The sequence below is a fragment of the Pungitius pungitius genome, chromosome 5, assembly GCF_949316345.1.
Source record: "Pungitius pungitius chromosome 5, fPunPun2.1, whole genome shotgun sequence".
NCBI lineage: Eukaryota > Metazoa > Chordata > Actinopteri > Perciformes > Gasterosteidae > Pungitius > Pungitius pungitius.
Window position 1 is genome coordinate 64,798 of NC_084904.1, and position 12,278 is coordinate 77,075.

General features: G+C 42.8%; 1 protein-coding gene across 1 annotated transcript; it reads right to left on the reverse strand.

The window, feature by feature from the left end:
- Positions 1-3,508: 3,508 nt before the first annotated feature.
- Positions 3,509-8,082, reverse strand: LOC119225574 (eosinophil peroxidase-like). Its single transcript, XM_037483532.2, has 14 exons — positions 7,935-8,082; positions 7,671-7,758; positions 7,368-7,543; positions 7,152-7,275; positions 6,808-6,931; positions 6,494-6,700; positions 6,036-6,390; positions 5,770-5,930; positions 5,423-5,681; positions 5,167-5,337; positions 4,799-5,036; positions 4,499-4,698; positions 4,368-4,400; positions 3,509-4,249 (listed from the first exon to the last, which is right to left on the reverse strand). The coding sequence occupies exons 1-14, from the start codon at positions 7,999-8,001 to the stop codon at positions 3,810-3,812; spliced, it is 2,643 nt and encodes an 880-aa protein (XP_037339429.2). The 5' UTR covers positions 8,002-8,082; the 3' UTR covers positions 3,509-3,809.
- Between the last annotated feature and the right edge of the window lie 4,196 nt (positions 8,083-12,278).

Below are 12,278 nucleotides of genomic sequence, written 5' to 3' on the forward strand. Positions count from 1 at the left end.
CGAGGGCCAGGAAGCTTGCAGTGAAGCGCTTAATCGAAGCATGAATGAGACCCTCTGCTGGGATAGAGCGCGGAGGAGGGGCCTCGGTGCCATATGGGGGACCGATTGTTGCGATGGATGCTCTCATTGGTGTAAAGTGCATCCGTTGTTTGGACTTCTGCCAGACTCAGCATCCAACCAGTGACCCGTGCAGCAAAGTTCTACACATCAACTTGGACCAGGAAGGGAACGCGTACACTTTTATACATGTGATAACAACAACTCCTAGATGCCAATAGTTTAAGTGTACACGTAGGGTTGTAATTGCGTGTGATTGATTGAATTGTTTATGGTTATGTGTGTGTGTGTGTGTGCGTGCGTGCGTGCGTGCGGAAAAGGAACGAGAGGAGCGACCCATTCAATCAATAACATTATTATAGCATCAAACCGCGTCAACAAAAGCGTTTTTCTTTCGTTCCTCTCTTTAGTGTTTTATACTTGTTGAAATGTTTGTACCCATTCTCATTCAGTGCCGCCCTGAACCCTCCGTACAGCAGATCCGGTTTAGTCTGTTCATTCAAGGCGAAATGCAACCCAAGTGCGCCTCGACACGCTCCTTTGAACGCAGTGATGCCGCTGAGGACGCACCGCATCAGTGTCAGCGCAACAATGGCCGTCTGGTTGGCGCATCAATCTCCGCCCGCAGCCGACTGCGCTGCGCTGTGATTGGCGTTGCGCTGCCTGACAGGCACCGAGAAGACAACAGACAGACACGGGGTGTCTCGTCAAAGTGTTCGTGAAATCGGTTGCTGGTAAAAGGACAAAAAGAAGAGTCTCACGCGCAGTTTAGCAAGTTATCTGGGTTGGAAACCGCAAACGCCTGCATATAAAAAGGTGTAATTCCTTAACAACAAAGTTCCTTAAGCTGTTTATTTTTATTTTTCAGCTTTGAAAGGTGTACTGGTCGAGCACATGTTTATGTCAATGTATTTCATTGATATATAACATTGATCATTGGATTGACTAAATAATTCTGAGTTCTGTTGAAACCCAACAGAACGAACTAAACGAGCTTTAATCTTCGTTTTTCTACACCCCAAAAAAAATAATTACCACTCCTGATCATCAGGAGCTTTTTTGTTTAACCCGGGGTCTTTGCTCTTTACTGAAACTATTGTCTCTGTAGAGTTTGTGCGCCTGGACAATAGAAATAAATCCCCCCCCTTCGATCCCACCCCAACCCACCATCTGCCAGTGAGGGACAAAGTCAGATGTTCCCCCAATTCTGAGAGCAGTCTTGGGGAATCCTGCTGCCGAGTCTCCGCCCTGTCGCGGTGTATCGCGCACACTTCCCATGACATGATGGACAGCTCTAATTAAGCATGAAACATTCTCATAAGATGACACACTTAAAAAATTCCTTTACTCAAATGCAGGGCGTTGCGCCAGTTCAAAGTGTTACTTGTTGTTTCCGGATTTGGTCTCATACAAGTATTTTTTTTTTTTATAGAAACCAGTTAATCGACTCAGAATGATTGCTCCTGTGCTTCTTCTGCAAGCTAAACGTGTCGTTATAATCTAAGGGGGGAAACTTCATTTCCTGATTCCTGATAACGTTTGATTTAAATACAGTTTAATTGTCCAGGGTGGTGTGCGATGGTCGTCACGCAAGCATTTCATTTTAATTTGGACCAAAGGTGGGCGGTGGCCGAACATGTTTTTAACAGCTCTGAGTCAGGATCAAACAGGTTTCTAAAGTCATCACAGGGGAATGTTTTGCTAAAGCATGCGGATGTTTTTAGCAAACACAACTATTTAATCACAGGTGTGTATTGGTGTGCTGCTAATTCTTTTGAATTCCATCCAGTCTTCTGCGCTTTAAACAACATCTATCATCTCATGTATGTGTTGAGATACAAGCATGTAGAAACAAGAAAGGAAATAAACCAATTAAGTCAATAGAAAATCCTCATCGATATTAAACCGAGTCGTCCGGCCACGCAGGACTCGTCCGCGATCATGATCACATGACTTCTCGGTCTAAATGTGCCTTTTATGAATTGTTGAAGGGGAGAGGGGCGAAAATGGGGGATTAGTCAAACCACAAACGTCTTTCTAATCCATTTAACCCGCTGAGACGGTCAGCCCGTGCGCGGGACCGGAAGGAGGTGTGTGTGTGTGTGTGTGTGTGTGTGGGTGGGGGGGGGGGAGATCAGTGACTGCTAAACTAAACAATGGGGTATCGTGTGCCGCTCGTCCTCTCCAGCATTCCCCTGCTCCCATGGGACACACAGCCCCTCTGTGTGGATGTCGCTGTGTCCACGGAGGTCAGGAGGGGCGTGGTCGTGTGTGTGTGTGTGTGCAAGTGTGTGTGTGTGTGTGTGCAAGTGTGTGTGTGTGGAGACGCAGCAGCTGGTCCCCCTCCCTCTTCTCCACTGTGCAGAAAACAATGCAAGCTAACCCTACCCACCAGGTATGCCATCGATTGCCATATATTGTGTTGTTTTTACTTTGTTTAGTAATCATGCAGTTTGGGAGTGCCAGCATCTGCAATTAGGGTTGGGTGACCTTCGGTGGCCCTGTTGTGATTTGGGTTGAAACAATTCTTTAAAGAAACGAAAAAGTATTCACAGCAACTAGAGGGGCTTATTGGACTTGCTAGCTAGACAAATAAAAGCATTTTGAAAGTTTAGAGGTTGGTTCTGAACATTGAAATTAAGTTTCTTGAACACGTTACATTACAAATAACTTTGACCTCATTAAACGTCATGCATGCTGTAGCTCAAATCCGAAAGAGAATGCTCCTTTAACAATCCATAATTATTTAATAAGCATGCCAGCACACTTCTGGCATGCTTTTCTTAGTACATTTTTTCTGCACTGGTTTTTCCAAAGAAGTGTGTCACCAAGGAGGAAGACCTAATTACATTTAGTGCACCTAATAGCTAGTATTGTATGTCTCGCAGCAGTACTCATGAAACCTACACTCAGTACCTCCTCTCTTTACTGAACTGTTCACCTGTTTTTAATTTGATATCAATTTATATACCAGCATTTGCAATTGAATATCAGATTGGTTTTTTGTTGTCGCTGCAGAAACTTTGCTTTAGTGAAGGGTTTTGCATTGCACACCAACCACCGAACTGAGGTTAATTTAGGGAAACAACGAAAATAAACATCCCTTCAGAGCAATCTTGACTTAATGTAGTTGCAAGCGATCGACGTGTTTGGATTCTTTGCTTCAAGTTTTTCAAAGATTCACGCGCATGTGTTTGAAGCAAAGAGTCAACAATGATTCATCAGTATTTGAAAGATACTGTCTACAAATTGATTGTTTATTTTAAGAAAAATGTTGTCCTCAAGATGGAGAAATAAGGACTTAAGGACGATTTTTCATTTACTTAAATATTTGTACGTCAGTGCCATCTAAAGGTCTGATTAAGAACATCATCACCGGTGGTTTTCTTGGTATGCAATTTAATTTGTTGTTTTTCTCTCATGTTGTGTTTCATCAGAAAAAGTATTCAGAGAAAGTTGATTTCATTTATTAATTAAAGTGAATTTCCCATACAAGTGTATTCCCAAATATGCATTGATATATTTAACCAGGTAATTCTGACTTTTCTTTCAATTAACAAAAAAGAAAATGAATGCTTTAAAAAAAATTGCATCACCTGTGCCTCCCCAAATTCTATTACAAAGCAGGAAAGTAAACTGGAAGTGGGATTACATCCTCAAATCATCATAAAATGAGCATTAGACTAAATGGAAGTTTGAAAAACAGCGTTTGGAGGATGCTGTGCATCCGAAGCTTATTCTAGAGCAGTCTTCTACTCTGTGAATAGCAGATGCCCAGAGAAAAGACTGTCCCTTGTCAAACTGTTGCCATTAGAATTAGCCACCAGATAGACACGGTCTCCCGGGACAAGTTTAACGTACAGGGTGCCACTAGCTGTGGTGGATCCTCTCTGCACGGTGGTGAATGAGTGCAGAATCAGATTGGAGTTACGGATCAGATCCAAACTGCCCTTGCCATTGAGGATGGTGCAGTGGAACTGGAATTCATACACACCTGGTTGCACACATGTAAAGAACCCTGTGGATGTGTTATAAGAGTTCTGTCCATTGTAGATGACCTCTCTGAAGGCCAAGGGCCGGCCAAGTCTGGGGAAGCCGTTGCCAAGTCGGACAGAGAAAGCAACTTTAAACGCAGAACCGGGAGGCCCAGGAGGTCCAGGGGGTCCAGGGGGTCCGGCGGGGCCACTTGGTCCTGTATGGAGAAAATAAATAAAATTATAAAGTGCAATTACATAAGCGGAACCTTCCTATTGCAGTATTTTACAGTTATACATTTTCAATTTGTATTCATAGATAAGTTGTAGATTTACCTGGTGGTCCCGGGGGTCCACGTGAGTCATTACCTAGTGAAAATAAAATTAAAGTAAGTAAATTATTCTAATGTTGGAAAGGATTGGCTTTGGTCAAATGTGTCTGATGTCATTTCAGGACAACTACTCACAATCATCCTTCCATGGACTGAGATCAAAGGAAGGGATGTTCTTGCATTGGGTGTAGCCAGCCCCTCGAGGACGGTACAGGAAGGGACTTTCCGGTACATCAGTGATACCTGTGTTGTCGCAGATAATCCGAGCCAGCGAGGTGTCCCTCAGGGAATTCCTCTGGGCAGCAGTAAATACGCCATCTTTCTCCCACCAAAGTCTGTAATTGGGAGGTTGCCCAAAATTGTAAGTATCTGTATCCTTGAGTCTGTCATCAAAGTAACACAAACATTTCCACAGAAGGCGTTTTTAGTGCTTACCGGTCACCCCGGCGGACACGCTGGAACTGAGTGGAAATCAGGCAGGCAAACAAAGGTCCAACCCTTCCTCCAGGGACAAATGGCTCTGCGACTCCTCCAAGCCACACATCAATGTTGTCAGGTGTTGAGTAGAGAGCCAGGAGTCTTTCGGCCAGGTCTGTGTTATTCAGCACTTGACCCAACTCGCTCACATTTTTTGGCTGTGACAGTCCACAAAACTTGCGCCATTGGTTGTACCCTAAAAATGACGTGCAGGATAAATATGTTGCCTGATTAATGAGTGTGATATGTAATGCCCGCAGAATTCTATATGTAAATAAAATTCTCTAGATGTAAAGACATCAGTAGTTTGATAAGTAAATAAATACCAGGGATTGCGTGGTCTCTTCCTCTCTGCATGTTGAGGGAGGCTAGATCCAGGGCCAACTTTTCAGTGAATTGAAACAGCCTGTCCCTCAGCTCATCAGTCATCATGTTTTTCTGTGTGTTCAGCTTGGCTTGACTACCCACCAGCCCCCTGATGAGTGGGTCCACACCACCTGAGGAACACAAGAGACAGGAACATTTTGATCAGTTTCATTTTTTCCTCTGGTTAGGAAACGATGAACAAGTTAAAGGCATCACCTTCAAAGACGACCCTCCACGGTGTGAAGAAGGATCTGTGCAGCAGTGGGCTGGGGTAAACAGGGTGCGCCTGGTACTGCTCATTCAGACGAAACATATGAGGCTGAACCATCAGGTGGGCGAATCGAAAGGCAGCTGTGGCGAACACACTGGCCATTGAGGCGTCCACGTTTTCATCATAACCAGGGTAGGTGGACAGATGGCTGGCAATGAAGTCTGGACCAACAATGTGAAGCAAGAAGTCTCTGAAGGTTAGAACCTAAAGATGGAAAATACCCTGAGTTCATGAAACCATGTGAAGACATACCAATATTTCGGCACTCCATGCTACTAAATCTGTCACTAACCTGCATATTTCCACCCATGATTTTACGTGCTTCCTGATAGAGTCTCTCTCCGTTCCAGTGTGGATTGAGTTTTGCCAGAGCACGGGCCAGCCGGTTGTGCTCTCGCATGAACAGTGTGTGCAAAGAGGTCAGAGCAATATTCTCATTGACCCGGTCCTCACCTTCAAAGTCAGATGAAACGAGAAGAAACGTGCTGTCAGCCACGCGCGATGCTTTTGATAGATTTAACACCTTAACTGTACATCAGTGTTTTTGCTGCCACTCACCAGCCACAAAGCAGGGCACCTCCGCTGCATTGCTGTCATTGGTAATGCGCACCCTGGTGGCACACATGTTGGTTTTCAAGGCGGCGAAGGGCAGGAGCTCGCGCCCGTTATCATCGTACTGTGCGTTGACTCTCAAAAGGCCCTCATCTGAAGTGAGGTTTCGTAGGACACGGGCTTTTGTGTCATCTGCACCGTACACCTGACCCACATCAAGGTACGCTGTGAGAGAGTTTATCTGCTGACGGACGGTGCTTGCTCCAAAGATGTGTCCGGAGTTGCCAGATCCACAAGCTGTTGCTGAGCGGAAGAAGGGCATGCACTTCTCTGACGGGTTGCGAGGGTCGTCATTAGGAAACTGTTTAGATGAGGAGAATCAGTCAAAATCTAGTCTGTGTATGTGTGTGTGTGTGTCTTTGTTGTATTCATGTCTTTTATTATGTAATGCAGAGAACACTGACCTTGATGGGGAAGCAGGGCTCTGTGTTCTCACAGCTCTCAGTACAGTCAATCCCGTTACTGAAAGACCTGATCACGGGTGAAGTAGGTGTCAGAGTCAAGTCGTGATCCGTCCATTGGGCGAAGATTGTCACCATGTAGGTGTACAGGGGGTCGCTATCCACAGCACCGTTCACTGTCTTCAGAATGTTGTTGGACACTGCTCTGACCTGAGAACAGGATGTGGGCAATGAGCACCTCGGTGAAAAGGACTTACAACTGCAAGTAATTCATATTCTCAATTGTCAGTGAAGGTGATACGCTTCAAGTACAATACCAAGGGAAGGATTTGTCCGTTGACTTTTTGGTCAAAGCCTTTGGGCAGAGAGATTCCATCCTGATATTCAGCAGGCAGCCAGCGGGCGAAAGGCGTGTTGGAAGCTCCCCAGCGCGCGTTTTTTCTAAAGAAAAAGAAATAATTATATTTTGTTAATCTTGTGTTTCAAGGTTTACTTACATGTCCCTTTGCCTTTACTGAATTTTACTGAGTGAAAAGAATACGGGAAAAAGGGTCAGGGACAAAATGCAACAAAAGTTGGACATCATAATCGTTTTCCTGAAATATAAGACGGCTTTGCAGTGAAAGGTATATTAAATGCCTCCATTGAAGCGTTGCCTCACAAGTTGTTACAGGTATTGTCTGCAGTGCGAAACTTGCTATCCGTTGGGCAAGACGGGTTGCGACGTCGGGGAGAGCACCCGGTCAGTCTGGCGATGAACTGCAGATCCTCCTCAGATATCAGATCTATTGAACAGAGACAGAAAACGATCAACTCAGCTGCACCCAATCTACAAATGTTTGACAGAAATGTCTGGGAAGCTGCGATGGATAAACACCTGTGGCGTTGATGGAGCGCTTTTGACGTTTATGCGAGGAAGCCTGGATCAGTCGAAGTGCATTGTCCATGTAGTCCGCAGCGCGCACAGCACTACGCGTCGCCCCGGCCGGCTGCTTCAACAAGCGCAGGACGTCCGACGGACTCACTGCATTCCTCCTCACGCGTTCAACACTCCTGCAGAGAGGTCACATTTTTCTGTCAGTATGTCTTCAACAGCCAATTTATACACCTTTGTTGAACAGCTTGGTTTTTTTCCAATTAAAATTAGGAGGGGATTGTTGTCCAAACAAGATGCACTTACACTCTCCTGGAGTACTCATAGGCTGCGTCTACTGTGGCCTTGGCTGCATTCACCGCCCTTTCAATGGCACTCCTGCTCAAATGGGATTCTGAAAGCATAAACACATTGGGTATATTTATTTTCTTTCGCAAACCTATAAAACCACAAACCATAAACTCAAACATTGATTGCGTAAATAAGAGAATAAATTGTGGCTACAATCAACCAAACAATGACGGCATTTAAAGATATGTGTGTAAGTAAGAGGATGGATATTTTACTCACCAGCATTCACCTGGCATTGCACGCTCAGGTAAAGAACTGCAGTCAGCAGGCAGAGAGGGAAATTCATCTCTGCAACAACGACCAGTCCGGAAGGCTTCGGTGAATCCACCAATTGTGAAAGTTGGAAGGCAAGTTAAATGTGACTGTGGTCAAGAGTCGCTTTTATAATCATGCTTTGGTAACGCCCATCAGAAAGGTTTTTCCTGTTGAGCCACTTCAGGTGGATGCTTCACAGAAAAGATGAAAGCAAGGGGAAGAGGAAAGAACTCCTTTCCCAAAAACCACGTTGCACTGCAAGGACCAGCACAATGCAAGTAATGATTGTTATGTTATGATGGGTTATTGAGGAAGAAAAAAATAATCTCACACAAAGGGACACATTTGGTTTGTCATTTTTCTGTTTCTATTGAAAAAAAAAAAAAAACAAGTCAAAGCTGTAACTTTTTGGAAAGTTGATATGAAACACATTGTGCGTGAGGATTTTTTTGGGGTGGAAACTTCACAGAATTTGTGACAAGTTGAAACACACTGCGCAAATGAAGAAAATGTATATAGATATATATCTATATAGATATACATTCTTATAGTATTTGTTGTTAAAGATGATTCAATATTTGGCTAATTTAAAAACTGCTGTGGTCCGATGGATCATTTGTTGCAGTGAAGGTGATTGCAGCTTTTTTATTAAGTCAAACATAAGGGACACCTGTGAAATATTCCAATCAATCTGATTTCAAACAACGGCAGATCCATCCACCTGTTTGCACCTTATTTAGCAACCTTCATTTGGATTTGAACACATTTCAATTCTGTAATTGATAGGTTGTAATTAGTTAGTGATCTAGGTGGACCTTGAGGAAGCTTTGGTTAACAGTAAACTGATCATCATCATGTCGTGTTACAGGTAGCACCGGGAATTTCCAAGTTTTTTTCTTAAGTACATGCCATTGCCTTTTGGGTAGTTTCCATTTTGAATGCTGAATCTCATTTTTGTGCGTCACTTCCTGCTGTGTCCTGTCATCTGTCCTAACACCTGTAGAGAGAGAGAGATTATATATATATATATATGTGTATCCCTAGTGAGTCTTTGTTTCTTTGGATAGCCAAAGAAACAAAGACTCACTAGGGATACATTTTGGTTTCTTCTCTCTGGGAAGGTGTGGTTTGGCAACAATTAGTAGCAATTATCAGATGGAAATAAGATGTTGACTGGAAGCGTGTGACACGTGTTAAAGAGTCATGTTGAGCTGGAAAATCCCTACCGCTAAATAATTTGCATCTTTGAATACTGATCCCGGCGACCCGACACAAAGAAGTAGTTTGAAGACGAAATGAGATAAATACTGGTGGGTTTTTCGAGGGCTTCGAAAAGTGCAATTTGTTGTATTCAGCAACATATGGTGGTCAGGCTGCCAAAAACCAAAACTTCTCCAATATGACGAGATCACACAACAACAGGGCGTGCACAGCAGTCAGATAAGTCTACTCCTCGGACTGATAGTCACCTTTAAAGCTTAAAGAAATGAGAACAAACGTAATCGTTTTACTAAAAGACTTGATCCCAGAAGAGTGATGTTTGAAGGTCAATTCATGATTGTCAGGATTCCACCCTTTCACTTCTTCAGTTACTGCAAAAGCACATGCAAATGTGCACTACTTCACTTGATCAAGTATTCAATCATTATTCAATTTATAGCAAGTTGGAGGAAAAGTGTAAAATAAAAACTTGGAAATTACAAATAATTGCAGAAAAGTCATTAATCATCTTTTACCTATTTTTAGATCTTTTATTAGCTTGTGTGAATCGTCTAAACAAATGGCAAGTGACGGCAGCCGATTGGCACTTGCTTTTATGCTTTTATGACGTTGAGGAAGTCAGTTGAGCTGTCCGGGAAAGCTTGTCAACTGCAAAGTTGGCAAATAACCAATGAAGTACTGCTAAAAAATGTGCCCAGCCTTGCTTTATATAAAACAACAAAACACTTTGGATGATGATATTATTGAACATCATTCTCATCATTTCTGAGCTCAAGCTTAAATTGACCGACATATATAGACAGGTTAGTTTACATCAAAGTGCTTTACAGGACCCTGCTCCTCGTACGTGGTTCAACTGAGTCGAGGTCAATCAAATGTCCCATTATCCATCAAATCAGCCAAACTCGTTTCCTCAAAGGCCGATCCGCAATCACACAGTCTAGCTAGTTTGAATCCGATGTCAGTCATCAGGATAGTCTTAGGTCAAAAGGCAGAAAAGTGGATCACTGAAACTAGGATTTAATATCAGTACAACTACAACAGCATCTTTTTTCTCCGCTGACGAGCAGGAGATGATCATGAACGAAGAATGAAAGGAGATAATACGGGTATTTGAGTCATTTCTGCCGGATGAATTGGACGTATTGCCTGATCTACGTCATCTTATCCTGAAAATGATCCTTGGAATCTTTCATGCCAGGCGCCAGTTGAAATGGAAACGGTGGATAATAACAACCCTTTGGCTTGTTCTTAATCTAAATCGAAAGTTGTCACATTCGCCAACTACCTGGACCTGCCAATAATGAGGCTCAGGCCAAAAATGACATCTCCTTTGACAGAGCAACTCCCTTCAAAACAACAGCAAACAATACTTAGTTCCTTTATGATCTAATCTCTATAACTATTTGAAGGGAACTCGCTGAGACGTTACAGTGAAGTATGGACTGGAAACTATTTGAGATATTTGCGAAATTAGCAAATCAAAGTGGGTAAATTATTATAAACCTGAGCCCCGTTCCTCATATGTGGCTAACTGAGTTAGCCGGATCATTTTCATGATAAGATTACGTAGATCAGGCTTTTCAGTTCCTGCGCAGGTTCTTTTGAGCCAGCTGGATTGGTTCGCCACTCCCATGGGAAAAAAGGGCAGCTCTTTTCTTTGATGAAGGAGCAATATCTGTTAGATTAACGTTTTACAGGGAGAGAGTTCTCCGATATCACAAAGACTGAAAGAGTTGAGCTCATTGTTCTCATTGGCTGATGATGCATTCCATTAACCCCACTGCCGGGCACATTTAAAGAAATATAAATCGGATTGATTGGAGTGATAAGGCCCTTACAATAGACCTTTTTCACACAAACCGGAAATGCGTAATCAATGTGGAAGTGGACTTCTTGTCAAGCGTCAACACATCAAGAGATAATGGAGTCTTCATAACTTCACTCACAAATGTACCTACACTTATATTTGCTAACTGTTAGCTACTGAACTGTTAACTAGAATGACAAATCATTAGCGTGTCCACTTAGACATAACGTATGTAGAGCAGGGGTCTCAAACTGGTGGCCCGCGGGACGATATTTTGTGGACCCCACCTTAATATGAAAGTTGAATATGAAAGTTAGTGTGGCCCGCTAGTTTCATATTGTAGCAATCCCGCTGATAGCTGCTGTGTGGGACAACATTATGATGTTCTGGTGTCCTACTGTATGCCTGTGCAGACAGCCATACAGGGGTGTGGGGGGGGACGAAATCAAAATCTGATGATAATTGATAATAACTAGAAAATGCATTTCCTGCTGAAAATGCGTTGGAATGCAGAAAGCTGAAATTTATTTCAAAAAGTTGCTTAAAGTACAGAATCGAAACAAGCTGAAATTATTCTAAACATTGCTGAAAGAATAGAAAAAGCTGAAATACATTTAAAAATGGCTGGAAATACAGAAATGAGAAAAGCTGAAATATAGTAATATAAGGTTTAGTACTAGTTATAAATCTAAACTCTGTCCTCAAACAGACGTAACCGGTGAACAACATCAGTCTCTGACACCACATTAAAATGTATGAAGACTCGTTATAGTATAGTTATGTAGCAGGTCGAACCAACCATAAAGAAAGTTAGATTCAATGTAGGATTTAATTGATAAAATTGAGTTTAGAACAATTATTTCACACTAAAACATTCCCCATTGTTCATGACCAGGCTTTAACAGGGAAACAAGGGGGAGTTATTCTAACTGAAGGGGGCTCATTAACCAGAACTAAACAAATAAATTCCCCCTAACAACGTACATTCATTCCACTGCGTGGTAATGTCATAAGCAACATGTAGCCATAGATGCAGTAAACGACAGGCCAAGCTTAACACTGTACTGTAACACTGAAAGCAGCAAACATGTAATCACAGCATTCAAAACTACCCATAACGTAGAGGTCCTTGTGTACAATTAAGTCTAATGTTATTATTCACACTGCTCCCTCAGTATTATGTCCACTTGCAGTTCACGGTTTTACCCGTTCAGTTCAAAAAAGGAGCCACGTTGGTGTTCGTGGACAAGGTGGAGTCACGTGTGTCAGGATGTTAC

Excerpts from the sequence above, each read along its gene's own strand:
- LOC119225574 (XM_037483532.2), bottom strand. The coding sequence starts at position 8,001 with ATGAATTTCCCTCTCTGCCTGCTGACTGCAGTTCTTTACCTGAGCGTG. Across the intron at positions 5,931-6,035 it reads GGTGCCCTGCTTTGTGGCTG|GTGAGGACCGGGTCAATGAG; the intron begins GTGAGTGGCAGC and ends CTGACTTTGAAG. Across the intron at positions 5,338-5,422 it reads GTGGAGGGTCGTCTTTGAAG|GTGGTGTGGACCCACTCATC; the intron begins GTGATGCCTTTA and ends TGTGTTCCTCAG.